This window comes from Triturus cristatus, chromosome 6, assembly GCF_964204655.1.
Source record: "Triturus cristatus chromosome 6, aTriCri1.1, whole genome shotgun sequence".
NCBI lineage: Eukaryota > Metazoa > Chordata > Amphibia > Caudata > Salamandridae > Triturus > Triturus cristatus.
Window position 1 is genome coordinate 102,055,431 of NC_140589.1, and position 22,775 is coordinate 102,078,205.

At 48.3% G+C, this 22,775-nt stretch overlaps 1 protein-coding gene across 1 annotated transcript in view; it reads right to left on the reverse strand.

The window, feature by feature from the left end:
- LOC146816438 (calpain-1 catalytic subunit-like) overlaps positions 1-22,775 on the reverse strand; it is a 476,307-nt gene that overhangs the window by 314,581 nt on the left and 138,951 nt on the right. The window contains exon 2 of the mRNA XM_085610281.1: positions 2,002-2,261. Within this exon, the coding sequence (XP_085466407.1) occupies positions 2,002-2,251 (250 nt within the window). The 5' untranslated portion in view covers positions 2,252-2,261. The remainder of the gene's footprint in view (positions 1-2,001; positions 2,262-22,775) is intronic.

Genomic DNA, 22,775 nt, shown 5'->3' on the forward strand with positions numbered 1-22,775 from the left:
CTCTGTTGCCGTTAATCTGTCACCTCTCTGCTGTACTTTTATTTTATAATCTCTTCTACACTCTTCTCTTAGTTCTTTCCTCTGTCATACCTCTCTTTATATGCACTGCACCTCCATCTCTGTGCTTCTTTCACCCTTTTCCTTTATCCTTGGTGAACAGGGTGGCCACATGGCCAGAAAAAAAGAAGAAACATTTCCTAAAGCTGATATTTTTAACCCTCACCTGTACATACTTCAATCAGCAGGTAGAACTAGAAAGTACTTTTAAACGTGGCGCCTAGAGATGCATTAACAATACCCGACTCCTAGTTAAAGTAGAGAAAGGCAGAAAAGTCATGTTACAAATGAATACACACTAATATTTCAAAGTCCTATTAAGTATAACGTCTGGGCCTTTGCTGCATCTTAAAAAACAACACATGGCTGGTATTTGTCTCTGAGAAAGGGCAGTGTTCATTGTGATGCAATGTGCTTCCCTCTTTACTGTGAGCCTAGCAGGACACCCTGCTTTTCATTCATGCAAGGGCCGGGCTCACTTCACACCCAAGGCCCTTTCAATACTCCTCTAATTAGTGTCCTCATGCAGATGCAGCGATTAGATGACCGAAGCCATTTCGGCCAATGGCTACGAGGCCCAGGGGAAGGGCCCCTCCCTTGAGACTCACATCACTGCACCACCCTCATCATAACCGCGTCCTTTAAAAGGCACTACTGTGAGGCCCCTCTTGCATGTTAACAAGTGCGGGGCCCTGGGCAGCTGCCCACACTGCACATGCCTAGCGCCGGCTCTGAAGCCACAAAATCACAACACTCAAAATGTCCAACCCGTACCCACATAAACAAAAGAATTAATAACCACAAATGCTCACACTTTGCCGCAACCGGTCTCCAAGATGGAGGGAAAAAGGAGGACTAGACAGAGGCGAAGGAGTAAAACAAGACTATTTCACGTGGCCGCCATCTTGGACTAATGAGCTACATTACATAAAGGCATATGCATATTTTGGATACATGGGGAATATGTGATTTGCCCAGAGTCCCAGGAGGACTCAAACCTGGTTGCCCAGTTGTAAAGTGTGCAGCTCTGGCCGTAGTGCCGCATCCAGATTCTCTTCCTTATCTTTACAAATTGAGTACTGTTCCCGGTTCACTCACGAGCCAAAGATTAAAACACAGAAATATACATGCAGGTGCACCTAAACAATCATGCACGCAAAAATAAAGGCACAAGATATAAGCATGAAGACACACACAATCCCACATTGTGCAACATAAGAAGTGTGCACATGCAAGTAACACTCATACATAAGCGCATAAACAGACACACACTCTAACCTCATAACACGACTAGACCAAAGTTGAAAACGAATTACAAATTCACAAAATTGTGGCCAAGAAGTGTCAGAGCACAGGCGTTTCTTCGGTTTTGGACACAGGTGGGGAGAAGCTGCAAGCAAAACATACATCCTACAGTTTCGGACCGAAATCAATGCATCGGTTACAGAGCCATGCACTGTTTCAAATACCGTTGAAGCGCTTTCTTGAAAGGGAAACATAGTTGCAGATGGAGGTGGCCTTCCATTGCGCTGGGGGGAGTGCTCATAACGCGAAGCAGAAGGGTGAAGCAAAACAGGCAGAAATCAACATTTAAGACAAGTAGTGACAGGCCAGAAGCATCAATAAAAATAAAGAGGCCAGCATAATTACACTGTACTTTACCAGTGCTCCTTAGCCTTGAAAGGAAGTGAGGTATCAGTTGCAGGAACAAGACAGGAAGCAGCAAAGAAGAGTGACGCTGGAGTGAACCAATGGAAAGCGGGAGGCGGGACAAGAGTTGTTTTATTGATTACAGCAGGTCTTGCAGACAGCGCATTCACGCTGCCTAGTGCTAAGCTCAACCTAAAACATTTTAGGGAGGTTTGTTCTTGCTCACTCATTCGCTCACAACAATTGCTACAGTGGATGGGGGATATGGAGGAGGGCCCATGAGTTCACCTGCACTTACCGATGGACGCTTCCACCGCACCCCCTGCACCTTGGAGGAGCCCGGACCCAGCTCTTTGAAGCCCAGGGAGGCGGTGATGGGGGGGAAGTGAGGGTCCTCGAAGAGGGTTCCACTCTCTATACACTGCTGCTTCAGGCTCTCATAGTCCTGGTTCAGGAACTTGACGGCGTTGCTGTGCTCGCCGACCCCGTCTGCCTTCAGACGGTCGATTTTCAGCTTGGAGGCGATCCCACCAAACGGCATCATATTATCGCTGCTGAGGAGAGAAAGGAGAAGGGAGAGTAAGCGCTTCACTAGGCTCTGGCTACATGAGGTGTGTGTAAGAGAAGAAAAGACTCTAAGCAGATGCAAACTGACATATGATAATCAGTGGAAGGGACAAGCAAAGTCTTAACCACAGTAAAACAAACACTGAGCTACAGGTGAGCTCCACACTGCTGTGCAGCACTGCAAAGACACCCGGCAGAGAGAATCCCAGGAACACGCGGGTTGGAGTGCCTAGCTCCCTCGTGTGGAACCGACACCATCACTGTTCACATGCACCGAGGGATTGCAAGAGAATCTTATGGATTTATATTATTGTACATTATTAACAAAGGGGCAAAAGGTAATTTTACACTTGATTCCATATATACAGATGATAGGATACTATTGCTTTTGAAAGACGTCTTCTATGATGTGCAGAAGTGCGTTTTCCGACTAGATGTAAACTAGGTCACATTTTAAGGAAAAACATCATCTCGTCCAAGATGGAAGTCACCCCTGTCACTCACGCTGGGCTTCCCCCGCACACATCTTCTCCCCACACGCTCCACGGCACACAGCCAAGCTGTGGTGTGTTAGGCTATTTCCACTGTTATCAGTGTCCTGTTCACAATTCACTTTCTCTAGTTTGAATGTAATTTTCAACAAGTTTTCTTCATGGAGACCTATTCATTCACACAACGTGTCATTGTATGTTGTGTTTGAGCATCGCCGGATGATATTAGCAATAGGGGGCGCTGAATAATTACCCTTATAATGAGTTAGTGTTTAGCTGTCAAGGGAATGTGACGTTTATTTTTCATGTGCTCTGATTTGCTGCAGAAAGGATACATTCACTCACAAAATGATGAATCTGCAAAAATTCCCATTTTCTATGCAAGAATTGTGTGTTTCAAAACCCATTATTGTGTGGGTGGGCCAGAAGACTCCCCTGATCCTATTGGATGTTTTTATTCCTATTGGATGTTTTTATTTCCTATTGGATGTTTTTATAGGTTTTTAGGAGCTATTGATTGTTCAAAATGAATTATGTCCCTTCAACTCCTTTTATTCATTATGTTATGTAGTATGCTTTTATGGTTTGCACTTAAACCGAATAAAGATTTTTGACTGACTGACTCCCCTGATCTACTGGGATACTGCCCGATTCTCTTCTGATTTTGATGCCCACTGAGATTTAATTTCTGATTTGTACATACCCTGCATAACTCTACATTTAAGAGCCTACAAGGCATTGACTCAGTTCCTCGTATTTTTAAATTCTGGACTGAAGCCCTTTCACTTTCCTTAATTTAGAACTCAATTATTGTTTGGGCTCACTCAATCCCAAATTAATAATGTACTGTATTTTGACTGGCTTTGGCGTTTTAGGAGCTGCCTTAACGCGGGGACACAGGGCCTCATAAAATTGAGGATAAACACAGTCTCTGATCCAGTAAATGGTGGGAAATCTGAATGAGATACATTTTGGGGCGTCTCAAATTTGTGGGTAACCTTTTGCTCCTACAAGATCTGTCAGTCATTGTGTCTTACCTCTTCTGCAGTGCAAGGGCCACCACTTTAGTAATGTACTTGAACCCTCCGTTTCAGGGTGTGCAGGAACTCTGTCGGTCTGTCCAGTATCTGCTGTGGTGAAGTAACCACTGTTGTACTAGCAGACCCCGTGAGTCGGTCGGTCCAATATCTGCTGTGGTGAAGTAACCACTGGTGTACTAGCGGACCCCGTGAGTCGGTCTGTCCCGTATCTGCTGTGGTGAAGTAACCACTGTTGTACTAGCAGACCCCGTGAGTCGGTCGGTCCAATATCTGCTGTGGTGAAGTAACCACTGGTGTACTAGCGGACCCCGTGAGTCGGTCTGTCCCGTATCTGCTGTGGTGAAGTAACCACTGTTGTACTAGCAGACCCCGTGAGTCGGTCTGTCCAATATCTGCTGTGGTGAAGTAACCACTGTTGTACTAGCAGACCCCGTGAGTCGGTCTGTCCAGTATCTGCTGTGGTGAAGTAACCACTGGTGTACTAGCAGACCCCCGCGTGGTGTACTAGTAAACTCTCTAAATCATCATGTCCACCTCTTGTAGTGGTGACGGACCCACTGGTGCACGACTGTACTGTGTCCATTGTGAATCTTTCTGTGACCCCTGTGGTGGTGAAAGAACATCTGGTGCACAAATGTTCTAGGAGAGAATGGTACTTATCGTGCCCCCCCTCAATTGTGGTGCGGTCTGCATTGGAGGTCATGGGAATGCATGAGGTCTGATGGTGCACCAGTGGTTCCTGCACCAGTGGTTCCTGCACCCTAACAGGTGGGAAGACAATTTTTTGCACCAAATCAGAAGGTGGACTTGACAATGAGTACAGACTACTTCCTCTACCTCACCCGGCTCCAAAACTAGTACAGATCACCTCCTGAAGCTACATCACAAGCACAGACCTCCCCCTGCATTCCCTCTAGCTTCTGCACAATTACAGACCACCTCCTTTACGTCCCCAGCTTCGATAGAAGTGCAGACCGCCTCCTGTATTGTCTCTGAGCTCCAGCACAGTTACAGACCACCTCCAACACAAGAACAACCTCTGGTACCGTCTCCAGCTCACGCACAAGTACAGACTACCTCCTTTACCTCCCCCCCAATCCAACACAAATGCAACTCCTGTACTACCTCCAGCTCCCGCACAATTACACACCATCTCCTTTACTTCCACAGCTCCAATAGAAATACAAACTGCTACGCTACCTACAGGTCCTGCACAGTTACAGATTACCTCCATTACTGCCCCCCCAACTCCAACACAAATATAAACTCCTGCACTACTTACCGGCCCTGCACAATTACACACTCCCTCCTTTACTTCTCCACACTCCAACACAAGTAAAGATATACCTTCTTAAACTCCAGCACAATTAAAAACAAATTCCTGCGTGCCTCACAACTCCAGCACAACTACAGAGCACCACCTTTACTACTCCCAGTTACAACACATGTACAGACCACCCCAGCCGAATTACAGACCAACTCCTTTGCTTTTCCCAGCACAATTGCAGCCCACATGTTTCTCCACTCCACCTCAAATAGTAGGATGGCTCACCTCCAACACAAGTACAGACCACCTCCTGCACTTCCCCAGCACAACACAGACCACCCTGTGCTTAAACTGGATTTAGCACTAGTACATACCACCTACTTGACCTCTTCAGATCGAACCTGATTACAGACCTCCTCCTGCATCTCTACCACTCCAGTAGGCAAACAAGCAGCCACCTGCACCTTTCAGCGCCAGCACAAGTACAGACCACCCTGTGCCTCCCCTGGCTTTAGCACTAGTATGTACCACCTACCTATCCTCTCCAAATCGAACCCGATTACAGACTTCCTCCTGCGTCTCTACCACTCCAGTAGGTGAACAACCAACCACCTACAACTTACAGCACCAACACAAGTGGAGACCATTCACCTCCTGTATTTCTCCCAGCTTCAGCTGAAGTACAGACCATGTCCTGTACTTATACCTAAGTAAGCACAAGAGCAGACCACCTCCTGTGCTCCTGCACAATTACAGACCACTAGGCCTGGCTGGCGAACTTCGCTCCGTTCGCGGGGTTTTCTGCACTCCGCGGAGCTCGTGGAGTGCAGAAAACTTCACTTCACGGTATGCAGCAGAGGTTTTTCCCTGCTCGCAATCGGTGCGATCGCGAATGGTAATTTCGCGAGCTGCTGCTTGGGTAGAATTTCTACCCGAGCGGCGTGAATACCACCACAAACTGCAGTTTGCACTGCACTCCGCCACTCGCGGAACTTCAGTTTTTTTTGTAGCTTCGTGGAGTTCCGCGTAGCAAACCTCCACAAACTTCGCCCAGGCCTACAGACCACCCAATCACCAAGATCTAACATCCCCCTCGACAGCCTGCCCCCGTTCGGACCTAGCACAGACCACAATAAGTCTCCCAATGCTGCATGATCTATCGTTCAAGTATCAGCTTTCCATATGTTTTGGAAACTATAGGTTCTGAAAATGTGCACATTTTGATCTTTATTCCACACTTTTCAATTGTGGCATACACATATTAATTCAACCAAGCAAACACTTCGAATTTAGTAGGCTGGGCCGCACACAGGAGAGCGACTCACAAGTCACTGGAGAGCTCCCAGTAGTTCACGAGCTACTCTTTGGAGAAGCCTGGTTTAATTGAAGGGCCTGTGGGCTATTCACAACTGTTATTCGTAGTACACTTACCCTACAATAGCAGTACATACACACTGCAACAAGCAATTGGCAAACTGCACTTCTAAAGTACTATTGCAAACATACTATAGTAATTTAGAAGTGCAGTTAGTGAACAGAATGTTGTAGTACAACAAAACACACTGCAAAATGCAGTTTGTGACTAGCCCACAGGCCCTTTAATTTGGTGGAGACATGCAAGTTACGCTTTTGGAGTAAATACACCCAGGTTTTGTGAACAGTTCATAAAAAGTAGTAAACTTACTCAAAAGTGCAAGATTCCGTTGAGATTCAGGCCCGTATAGTGACTGGTTTACCAAACAAATAGTAAAGCTGCCCCCACTGAAGAGCTCCTTGAATGGGGGCAAATGCACCACTTGTTGGAACGGACAAGCATTGGCCGTCGTAGACTTGGAGAGCTGCACCAGCCTCAGGTTCACTGGCAGTCAAACACCCAAAGGGGATGGAATGAATACTTGCAAATAGTCTAACCCATGGGAATGGCTCACAGTAGCATTCCAGGAGGCCATCTTTGTTGCCCACTGTGCTACTCTAGACAGAGGCCCACCTAATGCAAATCAGTGTGACCCTATTCCCCGTGGAAACAGTATATCCCGAACCTTGCTGAGCTCACACTCCACCCTGCAGCCCACTGCTTTTTAGGTCTCACCTGACCCAGCGCATGCGCTGGTCTGGCGAGACTTATTGAGAGGGCTCCAAAAAGTGCTACCAGGCCAGCCTAGAGCTACAGTGCATGTGCGCGGGCGCGCGCGCCGCGCTTTATCGATTACTTTCACGGCCGCACGGATGTTTGATCGCGATCACTTTTGCGGCAGCACGGCCGCTTGGCATAGCCACTAGGTCTCGCTTTTGGGACCTTATAAGTATTTAGTTATTAAACTGTTGCATGGCTAAACACTTATAAGGTCTCAAAGGCGAGACCTATTGGCCATGCCAATGCTTGTTAGTTCTGGCAGCTCCTCTGTTAGAGCAGAAGAGCGTCTCCCACTCAAATGCCCTCCAAAGTCCCAGAGATGAAAAAATGGTAATTTATTACCATTTTGTTTTTCATCTTCCCGTTCTGAACCGAGTGCAAGGATGGGGCGGGGCCTGCTGAGTGAGCAGGGAGGAGTAGTGGGCAGAGGGCTGCCTTTGCACTGTTTGAAGTGCGCATGTCTCTTTGGCCGGACGTCTTGCAACGGCCAGCCAGACATGCGCACTTTAAACCGCTCAACCAAGCAGTCTTAAGACAGCCGAGTTGAGAGCAAGTGCAAGCCTCTAGTGGGCTCGGGACTGCCAATTGAGGCCACTCCTTCCAATCAGGGCGCTGCTCACATGCTGGTTGTCAGCATGTGAGGAGTGCCAGGATTGGTCAAGGGAGTTGCTACATCCATTTCCTCCGTGAGTGAAAGAAGAGGTCCGGAGCGGAGGGCAGAGTGGTCCTGTAAGTGTTTGATTCTTTTAATGTAATTTTGCACGCAGGCCCGTCTGCTCCTCCCCGTAGATGCCAGCCGCCACTGTTCACATGCCCCGAATCTCACTGATTAAGCTGCGTCCCTGCCTATCCCTCGGGCCCAGGTGCACGGTTGTGTCTCCAGACAGGCCTCGAGGCCACCGCTCTGATCTCCACCTCACAGCCTCAGGCTGGCTGTCGCTGTGGCACCAAAGGGACGTTTAGCACTATATCCTTCTCACCTATGGCACCGCGGGGCCGGTCCCCGGGCCAAAAAATATATACAGAAAGAGTGATGTAAATTAAACATTCAGAGCCACGGCCGAGCCCTCAGGTCTGAGGATCGATCCACTCCAATTTATAACACCACCACGTGCACAGGCACCGGACCATGTTTTGTCCTACTCAGGCGCCGAGCACAGGTCACCTGCTGCATAGGTACCTAGCTACTGAGTGCCTCCTGCATGTGTACCAACGTAAAGCCTGTCCCGAGCAGGGGTACCAACCAAAGGTGTTCACCTGCACAAGTACATGCCCAAAGGATGCTTCATGCACAGATACCTTCCTGCAATGGTACACATCACAGGGTGGGGAGGTCACCTGCACAGGTGCCCACCCGCATGGTTCCACCTGCACTGATACCCACTCAGAGTGCCTCCTGCACACGAACCCGCCCACAGGGCGCCACGTTCAGACACCTACCCACACTGTTTCCAGCAGAGGTCGAAGTGGGCGGGAACGGCAGGGCACGGCAGGGCACGGTGTGCCCCTACTTCTTTAATTCTATAGCATCCGTTCCCCTACTTTTTTATTTTGAACATGCGTCCCGGGACGTCAGAAATATCCACGGCCTCAGAGAAGGCTCGGCATTAGTGGCTGTTTGGGGATGGGCGGGGAGCAGGAAAGGAAAAGGTCTCCGTCTCTTGCTTCCTGCCCAGACGAGACAAGGACAGTGTCCGCTTCTGCTCTGCCGCTAGCAGCTGCCCCCCCCCCCCCTCTTTCTTACTCCTATTCCCTCTCTGGCTGTCTAACTCCTAATCACTTACTGAAAACCATGACTCAAGAAATGGCTCTCACCCTCTTTCTTTGTCGTTCGTTTGTTCGCCTGTGAAATGGATGCAAAAAAGAAAATATTTTCTGGAAATGCCATTTTTACATTTTTCTATTCCAAAGTGCAGCCTCGGAAATAAAAGGTTCATAATATGAAAAATCAATAAAAAAAACAAGTCGGAGTGTTCTTAAAGTGGCCAGATTGGCTTTATTCAAACTCCAAAAAAATTAGCGTCACTTTACTGAGTTTGTCTGTGAAGCGATGTTTTCCCCTGTTGGGGAAGTGCGCCAAACCTGGAGGTACTGCAATACCTGGTTGATGGGTGGGTTGGAAAACAAAATGTGTAGGGCGGCTTTGTGTTCACAAATTGGGGGGGTATATTATCAAGAACGGCGTTAAAATTATAGCCGGTTTAGCGGCAGAAAACTGCCGCTAAAGCGGCGATAATGGGCTTGATATTATGCCCTGGAGAATTCCGATAGAAGTCCAGGTTCACACCAGAACATGGGCTTCTATTGGAATTCTCAAGGGCATATTATCAAGCCCATTATTGCAGCTTAAGCCGCAGTTTTCTGCCGCTAAACCGGCTATAATTTTTAACGCCGTCCTAGATAATATGCCCCGTGGTCTATTTAAACCTTACTGCTTACGTCTTGTAAGCATATAAGCAGTGGACATTGAAATGGGTCCTTTCTGGGCCCTGTAGTTTTCAGGCAAAAATACTCGTTGATTTCTGCATAAATGTAAAAGCGTTAAGTTCACCATGTTGTTCCTGCTTACATTTCACATGCTTTATTTGATCTTTCATTCCCTATGAGTGTTTGCTTTTTCCAGGATGTTGTTACCTTTTCCTTTAGGCAGCATATTGCTCTTGCCGAGTACGTAATTTGAATTGAGTCGCATCCAGTTGTTTATAGCAGGTCAAATTGGATTGTAGTTGAAGGCAGTGTGAATTTCTCTCAGTGGGGCAGTATGGTGTTCAGTGAGGGAGTGGATGTAGCACTGGGGGCAGAGCTGCCGAATTTAGAACAAGGGAACCAGGTTCAGCCTTCATGAGCAGTCCCCCAGACCACTCTCCTGAGGGAGCACATTGCCATGCTAAACCTTAGAAGGCCCCGGAAAAGCCCTGGTGTCTTAGCACCTGTAGGTGGACCCTAGCAGTGGCAAGTGTGGGTTCACCTTGAAGGCTTGCCCACCACAATCCATACTGAAGTTCACCTCCAGTCTTGTGGGCAGGCCTACGAAGTTACAGATCCTAGAGCAACAGTGACTGTCACTGAGGTCACAGGACCCCTGAGAAGAACTGGCTCAAGGGTGGTGCGACCGGTGTGACTGCAACGGGTTCTGACTTTGAGTGGGGGCGTTGTAAATTATGGTTTTAAAAGCACTTTTTGCCTCCTTCCTGGCCTACAGCAATTTTCGGCAATAATAAAAATGTCATGATAACTCCGGTGAATAAACTTCTTCCTAGAGAGAGATCGGAGTTTTGTCTAGTGGAAGTTTTGACTCAGGGAAAGATAGCGCAGAGGGTTAATGTGCCTGCTGCAATGAAAATGTACCATGCCCATCACAAAGTGCACATATTGTAAATAGATCAGTGGGTTATTGCTTGTGTCAGTAAGATCCTTTTGTTACTTGCAGTTTATAAGTTAAAATCCTAACAAAGAACAGTGAGCTATTAACTTTCATCTAAGAGCTGCATACAAACTGCAAGGTATAAACTAGAGCTTTATGGTTTTTTCCCTAAGCCTTTGAATATCCTAATGTTGCAAAAAAGTGTTTATTTGGGTAGAAATCAATAATGATTATTAAAGAGAACCCCCAATCATGGTATTAAGTTTTAAATTCTGAGTTTGTGTTTCTCCAGATCAATCACTATTAAACTATACTGCCTACTAATATGGTTGTCATGTGACTCCTACATCTTGTAGTCCTTTGTCTTATGTAACATTTCCTATACAGTGATTTACACACGTAAAATTGATTGTCGCTGTGTATATTGCTGACGACAAACTCCATGGCTCGGAAACAAATGGCTTGTGCTTCCATTTTTAAGCATATTTGGGACATTCTGTGATTAGAAACATATCCCTCTTTGTGAATTTATTTTAATGTCAATAACTCATATTAATCGTTAAATAATCATGTGTATCCATTGGTTGAATTACATAACATAATAAGCTCTAATTGGTCAGTGAAATGCCAAACAAATACTAAAGATTGGGATGTTTTGCCAATCCTGGCCACACCTCTAACCCCATTCTCGGGTTATTCCCGCCATCTCATTCTCCGCCCATAGTTCCCCTACTTTTTTTTTCCCCACTTCGACCACTGGTTTCCAGCAACGGTACGTAGGCTTCATCATGCAACGGGACCTAACCACAGACTACTTCCTGCATAGGTACCTACCCACTATGTGCCTCCTGCACGGGGGCCTACCCATCATTTGCCTCCTGCACGGGTACCTACCCACTGCGTGCCTCCTGCGTGGGTGCCTACCCACTGTCTCCCTCCTTCATGGGTACTTACCCACTGTGTGCCTCCAGCACGGGTGCCTACCCACAGTGTGCCTCCTGCACAGAATCCTACCCATCGTTTGCCTCCTGCATGCGTGCCTGCCCACGGTGTGCCTCCAGCACAGAATCCTACCCATCGTTTGCCTCCTGCATGCGTGCGTACCCGCAGTGTGCCTCCTGCACAGAATCCTACCCATTGTTTGACTCCTGCATGCGTGCCTGCCCACTGTGTGCCTCCTGCACAGATACCCACCCACTATGTGCCTCCTGCACGCGTGCCTGCCCACTGTGTGCCTCCTGCACAGATACCCACCCACTATGTGCCTCCTGCATGCGGGCCTGCCCACTGTACGTCTCCTGCACGGGTACCCACCCACTGTGTGCCTTCTGCAAGGGTACCCACCCACTGTTTGCCTCCTGCACGGGTACCTACCCACTGTGTGCCTCCTGCGCAGGTACCTACCCACAGTGGGCCTCTTCCATGGGCACCAACCCACTGTGTGCCTCCTGCACGGGTACCAGCCCACTGTGTGCCTCCAGCACGGGTGCCGGCCCATTGTGTGACTCCTGCATGGATACCTACCCACAGTGGGCCTCTTGCATGGGTACCTACCCACAGTGGGCCTCTTGCACGAGTACCTACCCACTGTGTGCCCCCTGCACGGGTCCCTACCCACTGTATGCCCTCTGCACGTGTGCCTGCCCACTGTGTCCCTCCTGCACGGGTACCAGCCCACTGTGTGCCTCCTGCACAGGTACCAACCCACTGTGTACCTCCTGTACGGGTACCTACCAACTGTGTTACCCCTGCACGTGTGCCTGCCCACTGTGTGCCTCCTGCACGGGTAATTACCCACTGTCTGCCTCCTGCACGGGTACTTACCCACTGTCTGCCTCCTGCACGGGTACTTACCCACTGTGTGCCTCCTGCACGGGTACTAACCCACTGTTCCTCTTGCAGGGGTGCCTATTCACATGTATTGCCTGAACAGGTACCTACCCACAGGCTGCAACATGCACGTCTACCTACCCTTCATACACAGGTAACTACCCAATGGGTGCCTTCCAAAAGTACTTTAGTACACAGTTCCACCACAGGTAGGTGCCCTGCTGCATACAGAGTGCTTCCTGCACAGATTTGCTCATGCATTTTTTCTTAGCCCCTCCCCCCCCCCCCCCCCCCCCCCGAAACTTGCCTCTAGTTGTGCCTCTGCATAGGTACCTATCGGCATCTACACAAACTATAAGAATGCCAGGAGAAAAACTGCCTTTGTGGTGCGAACAATATACATGGTAATAGAATAATCCCATAAGGAACAACATTATGGTTTATTAAACAATATTGTACTTTTTTGTGTACTCCCCCTCGTAACGCGTCTGTCCCTCTCACCCCTGTGCACCCCACTGCTCCCCGCTGGGCAGCAGCAAGATGGCGGCCGCCTGATAGAAGCTCCGCGTGACACCAGACACTTCCCTCAAGGCACACAGTGAGCCCACTCGCTCCAACCAAGCACACCGCATGGAGTCCTCTGCTACCCAGCCCCCCAAATGTGCTTCGGGGCTGCATCAGGGTTACAAGGCGCTGGACACACACAACTGCAACGCAATCCTATATATTATTAATATGCGTTTATTTGTTTTTATTCCAATTCAGTTTATTGTATTTCCAAACATCAGTCCATACATGCATGTAATGTGTTTTTAAGAGGTTAGTTAGCAAAATCCAGCAAACATGGAATACAGCTAGATACGTGCTCTTTGTACCGCAAAAGAAAAGACAAGGTCAGATAACGTTGAATTACTGTGTTAGTAACACAGGCCTGTCTTCATTTAACAGTTGCGGCAGGGTGGTGGCCGGCTTTCCACCACTGCACTGGCGCGCGCAAAGGCGCTGTGACAGTGTGCACGCACAGCCGTAAATGCAAAGTCCCTTTGTGCACAGACACTGCACGTGAAACACGTCACAAGTGCGGTGCATTCTGAAGATGTGTGTTTGGAGTGGGCAGGTGGGGGCGGGGCGATGAGTCACTGAACACATTTTGGGGTTTTACTCCACAGCGCCCAACTCTAGCCGAGGCGCCGGGCCCTCCTTCCTACAATGGCTGCGGCTGGTCGTGGTGGTCTGGGCTCTCACGCCGAGGGCCCTGTGGATCACAGTGAGTGGAAACGCATCGATACACGAGGAACATGTGTTAAATAAGCAGAGCATGTGCGTCCATGACAGGAGCAGAGGCAGGGCCCGGAGCCAGCGAGGAGGCTGGGGGGGGGGGGGTCACAGGCATGCAGCCAGGGCGGGGAGGGCTGCCCGCAGCGCTGCAGACCTTCACTGCAGAAATGACCTCACCCAGAGGGACTCCACCGCCCCAGGCTCCCAGCACAGCAAAGTGCACACTCCGCCGGTGTAAGATCCATTAGCGAAATGCGTTGTTTTGTTTTGTGTACACGTCTCCCCACGGCGCAGCTCTCCTGTCTCCTCACACTCCCTCCCCTAGAGAGAGCGTGTAAAACAAACCGGGGGTGGGGGGCAGCTGTACTGGCATCGGAGGGGAGGGGGGAGCTGGGGGCGAGCCGCGAGATAAAGCTCACACGGGACAGCTGCGCTAGACAACTACAAAACCCGGCACCAGAACACACAATGAGCCACACAGATCTTAAACAGTCACACGCCAAAAACTGTCACACGCATGATCAACAGTTACACGCCAAAAACTGTCACACGGATGCTGAACCGTCACAGACCAAAAACAGTCACACGGATGAACCACAGTCACAGACCACAATGCAATAGGTCTCGCATTTGCGAGAGTTCAATCTATTTGCATTGTAAATGACAATGCCTTTTATTTATCTGTTTTAATAACTAACACATAAATAAAAGGCATTGCCATTTACAATGATAATAGATCAAACTCTTGTAAATGCGAGACCTATTTTATTTAAAAGAAGTGGCCATCAATGTCCAGGGCTGCTTGGAAAGTGAAAGCGCGCAAGGTTGTCAATTAAACTTGAAGAAACAGAAACACAAACCCATGGAGTGATAGGTCAGAGGGCCTTTAACAGCCATTAGTGCCCCTTCCCATGATACTGTGATCATGAGAGCCTCCAACATCAAACAATTGGAAGAACAAGAGCATTAATAACAAATGGGTGAAATGGCCCCACTCTGGGCCATAAGGATATCGAAAGTCACCAAAGAGTTCAGGACCGTTTAGATGAATAGGGCTGCAGGACCAGGTGGGATTCCTGTAACTGTGCACACCCTTGTGCCATGTATACATAACATGTATAGGAATACGTAGACACACAGGCAGGGAGTGGGTTAAAGGTCACAGATCTCCTGAGGGTCTTGAAAGATAAGGTAGGGCGAGGGTAGGATGCCGGACTTCTTGTAATGTAGTCTTCACAACTCAACATACAGTAGACTAGCGATGTCGTTGTTTTATTACAGAAGAGTAGTGATGTCACAATTGCAATGTATAAAGAAAATTACAGGCAAGCGTTATTACAAGCTTACCTATCTGACAAGAATAATACATGTAAAGAAGTGGCATAATACTCCCTCTGAGTATCTGTGTGCTTTTACAAAAAAAAAATTAAAAAACACTCATTCAAATTTATCAACATTGGCATGATGAAATCCTGAGTCAGTTTATGTGAGATTGAAGCCTACAGGTTCCAGGCTGTTGTGTACCAATGCGTGCGTTTAAGAATAAGATAACACCGCTCTTTTCTACTCTGTTACTGTCAACTAACCAATAATGCGATCAACACTTTGACATGATACAACGCCATATGTTTCATAAGAATCAGCAACAAAATGTCTTTAGCAGGATTCAAGTACCGCACGTCAGTGGCTTGGCCTCAACTGTTCCTCGAGTGAGGCAGAACTTCTTGGATTTATCGAGCGGATAAGGAAGCAGTTTAACTAATTGCCCCGGGAGTAAGATTTCAACTACTTTGGCTGTCCTCGGTGATTGACAAGATCAAGGATGAGTGGGAACCTACATAATAAGAAGACAAACAAGGCTCTCTTGCTGCACTGGTGGTGTTGCCAGCCGCACAGTGTGCTTCAGGTGCGGGTTTGTGTTACTGTTTATCGTGTATGCTGCAGTAGGAATTATCGCCAGTCAACAGGCGCGAGGACTCGATAAGCCTTATTTCCACAGTAATATTTCTCCACAGGTTGGGATTTCCTCAGAGCATATGAAAGCTGTAAACACGTCAGGCAAGGGGCATTTGTGTAGCTCACACCGGTGATTGGTTTGGCCTCAGAGCTGGCAGCGTGCTGCATACAGTGTGCTGTAAACATGGAAATCATGATGCAATGGGGACGGCAGAAACAGACTCGAGCGGCCGTGAAAGTGAAAGCGGCAGAAACAGACTCGAGCGGCAGTGAAAGTGAATGCGCTGACGCGATAATGAAAACCAGAAGAAAAAATAATAACATCAGGCTGCATAGGGAAAGCGGCACGCACCGTGTTCCACCGTAAACAGCATTTTCGTTGCTAGGACACCTTCCACGCTTCCGTTGCTAGGACACCAAAATGCAACATGCAAAATGGCGTCGGGCTGTCCACAGTCCCTACGGACTAGCGCATGCTGTTTGCAATGGACAAATGGCGAGAGCAGCAATCTTTGTAAAATTGCAGACGCGTGCATGAGAGCCCTCGCAGAATTGATTCCAAAAGGTGCTCTACATGGCGAGAGCAGCACATGCGCTGCTTTCGCCAGGCGAGACCTAAACAGTCACACAAATACTGAACCGTCACAGACCAAAAACAGTCACATGGATGATCAACAGTCATGCCCAAAACTGTCACTCGGATGGTCAACAGTCACAGACCAAAAACAGGTACACGGATGTCAACAGTCACACACTAAAAACAGTCACACGGATGATGTACAGTCACACAAAGAAAACACACCGTCACACAGTGTTGTTCATTCAGACCCCAGGCACACACTCACGCAGCCCCTGCCGCCAAGAAAACACAGCACACAAACACACATCTTAAAAGCATAAAGTCACCCACTACAAAAGTCAGAGGCACAAGCACTAAACATGTACAGGCACAGAGATCCTAAACACAGTGGTGTAGATCCTGCAAACCACAGGGGCATGGAAGGACAACATAAAAACACATTCACACAGATCATAAAACACAAAGGCCATAAACAATCAAACAGATCCTAGACACACAATCACACATCCTTCACACAAAGCCTAACAAAAAACAGCCACTAGTTTTAAACCCACAGTACTTACAAAGATCCCACGAACAGTCACAAGGATCAGAAAAAGGAACCACATAGATCTTTAACACACAAATACTACACAGTAGAGGCCACACAGAACATAAACACTGTCGAGTAGATGCTAAATAAAGTCAAGCAGATTCTAAACCCAGTCCAACAGATCCCAAACACAGCCGAAAATATCCCAAACACAGCCCAGCAGATACCAGTCACAGAGACCACAAAAAGAGTTACACAGACCCAGAGTCACACTCACCCACGCACAGATATGAAAACACATCCACACAGGTCACAAAGACACACACAAACAATCATACATATGGTATGGTATGTGCTTGAAGGACTTACAATGCATTTGGAAGTGAGGCCTACAATCTTGCAGTGGCGTAGCAAGGGGAGGGGGGTGGGTCTGCCCTGGGCGGCAGAGTTTTGGGAGCGGCGGCCTCCCCCCAGCTCTTACCCTGAGCGGCAATCTCTCCCCCGCTCTTTATTAGTGCGGCCATCGAGGGGGCGACAAGAAGGCTATAAAGCTGCCAGCCTCCCCCCGCCCCCCCCCCCCCAGCTCTTCAATGCAGCCGCCACTGGGCAGGAAACGCAGGGACCGCCCCGGGCGGTCTGAGGGCGAGCTACGCCACTAAAATCTTGAAAGAAATTCTGGCTTTTCTCGGACAACCAATGAAAACGTCTCTAATGGGAGGTCCAGGCCCCGCTTCCCCCGCCTGAAAAGGAGCTGCACTGCTGTGGAAAGCAGCATTTCTGCAGGCCTGGGTCTGCACGTGTTAGCACTCTAAAGCCAGCCCTACCAGTGTTGCAATGCTTGTTATTGGAGCGGGCCAGAGCACTGGGCTTGGATAGCCCTGTCAGGTATCCCAGGTCCATGCATGATGTGCTGCTCCAGTCCGGGTTTTTTCATTGAATTCTGGGACTTTTAGTCAGTAGCGGCCTGCCCCCTGCCAAAGTGGGGGGTGGGGCGGGCAGGACGGGCCAGAGGAGGGAGGTGGGGAGGGTTTGGAGGGCCAAAAAAAATAAAATAAAAAACAAAAATGAACTTACCTTGTGGCTGCCGTGTCTCCCGCGAATCGCCTTGTCCTCCCCCTGGTCGTGGGCACAGGTTCCTAGCCTGCCCTGCGGCCAATCCTGAAGCTGCTTTTGCATGAGAGCAGCTTCAGTATTGGCCGGAGCACCAGCAACTTGCGCTCCCAGGCAGACGGAGAGCCTGTGCCTGCTCTCTCCAGCCCCAGCAACACAGCTGGGGCTGGAGAGAGCTGCACTTCGCAGGAGGTGTTTGGTCGACCGGAGACAGCCGGCAAACAATTCATGTGCAGTGAAGGGAGTGCTCACCACTCCACCAGCAGCAGTCAACCCCTGGACCTGCCCCCAAGACTCAGAGTCCTGGGGGCGGGTCGAAGGGATTAAAATAAAAAGATAATAAAACGGGTTTAAAACCCGTTTTATTATCGTTTTCTTTTCTGCTGGTGGCAGGGGGCGGCGCTCCTCCGCCCTAATGAAGCGGCTGCCCCTGGTTGGAGTCCTGTATATTGAATTATAAAACAGGACTACAAGTCCCACAATTAAAAGAAAAACTGAACTGGAGCAGCACATCACACATGGACCTGGGAAACTTGCCCGCTATGCTTTGCTAGAGCACACTGGTGCACCTGCTGAAGTCACCATGGCACACAGCATGGCCAGCACACGCGGGAAGACAGACTGCAGGAATGGCAGCCGAGCTCTGGGGTCTCAGCTCTGCAGAAAGGATGGAGAAAGCCTGTAGCCAGCCTGTACTGGGGGATGACTGAAGTGTCAGAGGTATAATGTTTCCCTAACGCCATTGACTCTTTGGGTGTTTTATAAAGTACCACCGTGACTCTGAGCCACCCCTGGGAGTGCTATGAGACAGTGTAAACATACAGAAAGAAACACAACTTTGGACTTTAGAAGATGCCGCCAGAAGGAGTATCAGTGTGAGGAAGGTGCTTCGAAAGGTGTGCGCCGGAGAAAGATCTTAGCGTGTGTGGGGTACCCAGGCACACTCCAAAGTTATCATGAATCCTTCAAAGATAACACGGATGCCCATGCCCAGCACCATTTCTGTAACTTCTTTTGTACCGAGGAGTTCTTTTTACTGGACTTCGAAATACTAAAAAATGAGTGTCAGGTGAGACAGAGATATATAGATATATATATATATATATATATATATCTGTCTCACCTGACACTCATTTTTTAGTATTTCGAAGTCCAGTAAAAAGAACTCCTCGGTACATAGAAAGTATTTCTTCCAACAAGACCTCAGACGCGTTTCGGCAGCGAACCGCCTTGTTCACTACATCAGGTGCTCTGCCATTTTTAGGTCTCGCCTGACCCAGCGCTTGCGCTGGTCTGGCGAGACTTATTGAGAGGGCTCCAAAAAGTGCTACCAGGCCAGCCTAGAGCTACAGTGCATGTGCACGGACGGGCGCGCGCGCTGCGTTTTACCGCAATTACTTTCACTTTCGCCTTGCCGCCGCTTTGATGTTGATCGCAATCGCGATCACTTTAACTTTCGTGGCCTCAAGGCCGCTTTGAATAGCCAATAGGTCTCGATTTTGGGACCTTATAAGTATTTAGTTACGCAACTGTTGCATGGCTAAACACTTATAAGGTCCCAAAGGCGAGACCTATTGGCTATGCCAATGCTTGTTTTACATATATATGTGAGTCACTCTCATTTGGTTGGCACAGCAACCTGCACTCAACAATAGACATAGACAATAGTCTTCGCCGATGTATAAATGACAGTGCAAAGAAACAGTCAGAAAGCTGATAAAGAGAAGGTTAAGCTGACTAATATACAACATCAAAAGATTGCTAATGTTTGGAACTTTCACAATGGCAATCAACCAGGCGCGTAGCTAGGGGGGGGCGGTGGGGGCGGTCCGCCCCAGGCGGCACTATTGTTGGGGCGGCAGCCGCGCGGCACTGGTGGCCCGTTGCGGCGGCCTTTATAATTTATTTGGGGACACTGACACTACTGTTACAGTAGTGTCAGTCAGTGTCCCCAAATAAATTATAAAGGCCGCCGCAACGGGCCACCAGTGCCGCGCCGCGCGCGCGGCCCTGTTTGAAATGCAAGCGCATGCGCACCGTCACCACCCAGCATAGGCCCGTGACGTCGCAGGACACGAGCTTTTGCAAGGTTGACAGCGATCCGGGCGGAGGTAGTGGCAGGCCGACGGAGCTGCAAGCAGAGAGGAGATACAGAACGCCGGGCGCAAGTAAGTGATGTTAGATTAAGGGTAGAGGATGTGGTCCGTCGGCCGGCCTAAACTGCCGCCTTTGGTGTTCGAGCCTCGAGGTCACCACACCGGGTGCTGGCTTCCTGGGGGCGCCGTGTTTGAGTCGAGTTTTATTATGCTTTTGAAGCACCTGCTGCAGCATTTCTTCTCCCCACCCCCGCAATTACCAGGCCTCACATAAATGTCAAGATAACTCGTGTGATTAATTACCTTCCTGGCGAGAGATCCGCATTTTGTATAGTTGAGGTTTTGATTTAGGTGAAGTTAGTGCAGATGGTTAGTATTCCTGCTGCAAAGAACGTGTACCAAGTAGATTACAGAGTACGTATGATGTAAACAGATCAGCAGGTTACTGCTTTCAAAAGAGACATCCTTTTGTTACTTGCAATTTATAACTTAAAGTCCTAATATATAGTATAGTGAGCTATTAACTTTCATCCTGGAACTGCATACAGACTGCAAAGTATACATTATTAGAACATTAATTAATGTTGCAAAAAGGGTTAATTTGGCTTGAAATCGATTCTTATTATTAAAGAAAACTCCCAACTATGCGGTTTCATTTTCGCCTCGGAGTTTGTGCTTTTCCACACCAAGCACTCTTAAACTATACTGCCTATCATTATGGATGACATGTGACTCCTACACTTTTAGTCCTTTGGCTTATGTAACATTTCCTACACACTGATCTACACGCGTATGATTGATTGTCTCTGTGTAATGTGTGTGTGATGTAAAGTGCTCGGACACCCTACACTGGTATGAGTGGCGCTATAACTAATTCAGTGCATCTGAGAGAGTGTGGTTATGGAGACTTGGTCACTGTTAAAGGGTGCTAGCGAGAGATACCTGTGGTGGTGGAGGTGGTCATTGGGGGGGGGCGCCAACAAACATTGTCGCACAGGGCGCCACCAGCACTTAAGCCGGCCCTGGCTCTAATACCTTCGGGTCGAGTTTGCGCTATATAAATATGCAAAAAAAAAAAATGTCAAAGTACACAAGTTTTGTGAGTTCTGCTATAAGCACAGTTGCTCCAATGTGCTTCCGTGTTCACACTCCACTGAGTGGGGGTGAAGGAAGGTGTGTTTGTGATATGTTTATAGCTTCTTTAGTTTCTTGAATTAAACTTGCCATGGGTTTATGGTGAGCCTGTGTGTCAGTGTTGAGCTGTGATATCTAGCAACCATATGCATGACGTTACAAATTCTGCAGTAAACATGTGGTAGGTGCATAACATCTTGAAATAGTTTTTCACGTGTGATGCACTGGACAGTCCATGAACTGATTGGCTACAGACCGCCACTGTTTCACAGCCTAGCTAATGCATGCAGTAGATGACCCGAGGCCTGGTGATTGCGTGCGAGTGAGCAGGTGATTGTGTGCGAGCAGGTGATTGCTTGGAAGTGAGATCACAGAGAGCCATCACTGGGTCAGATCTGTGGAAGTTCTGCATGCTTTCACAGATACACAGCACCAAGTGACAATGGCTGTCTCTTCAAAGCACCAGCCATAGTCTGTGCCTACCTGCTCCACAGGGTTGTATGTGATTTCATAGAAAAACGGTTAAATGCCACATAAACTGACTGTTGGAAACTTTCGGGATGAATTGCATTTACCATTTCATAGAAACCGATGAATAGATTTAGCATGCTTATTGTTTAAGGTGTAAATCAAACCCTTCAGGATGTCATGATTGCAAAAAAAATCACAATATCAACACTTTTGTAAAAATGCCTCGCATTTTACAAAAGTGCCTGTGAAATTTTGATAGCAGTTGTCTAGGCGCATCCAGGTCTGTGTCCACTAAGGTTATGAACCTTTTGAAATGCGTAAGGGATCTGATGAAGGGCTTTATTCCCGGATGTCTGTGAGTAGAGCGATACCAGTAGTAGCAAGCTACCACTGTCCAATGATTAAGCCGTGGACATTTTGAAACACACATGCGTAAAAGCACACATAACTTACTTCATATCCGGACTTCTTTTAAGTGGTTATTTTTCTCCAGACCTTGGTTCTGCCATGCCTACATTCGGGTCTGGGAGGCAGCTGAAGACGTGTGTTACAGGGACGTGTGTTACACAGCCTTGGCGTTCCATACTAGACACGTTATTATGATTTTACTGTTTTTGCGGACTTTTAACACTGTTGGTTACCATGAAAGTAATGTGAAAACAAAATTGCAGAAAAATGTAATGTTTCTTGTTTCTTCTGATTATTCACGGAGTCCCTGGATAGGGTTGAACATATTCCCATGGCCCCTACAGCTGTGTTTAAGGATTGTGATGACAATGTGTCTCCACTCCCTATATTTTAGCTTTGGGCCCCCTGGGTAGGCTGTGCACCATGTGTGTGCTGAGGCTGCTCTTAAGGAGAGATGCACTATTACAAGCTGGCTTTGGGTCCCAGGGAGTTGGTTGCTGCTGCTTAGAAGTAATGACAGGGCGTGATCCCTGGTTGTTGCCATTGGGCCACCAGAGAGGGCTTTGTATCTGGTCTGTGTTGGCAAGGTTGTGGAGCTGACTGACCCCTTTGTGCTGCGTTTAGTTCTAAGGGCACACAGTGAGTCATTACCTGTGAATAATTAATTTGCTGTTTTTGAAAGATAAAGAATTACAGGCTTCGACTAGGCCTGGGCGAAGCACTACGCTACGCTCGCGTAGTTTGCGAAGTTCGCGCTACTTCGCGCTACGCGAACTGCACGTAGCACAGTGCGAACACGCGTAGCGTAGT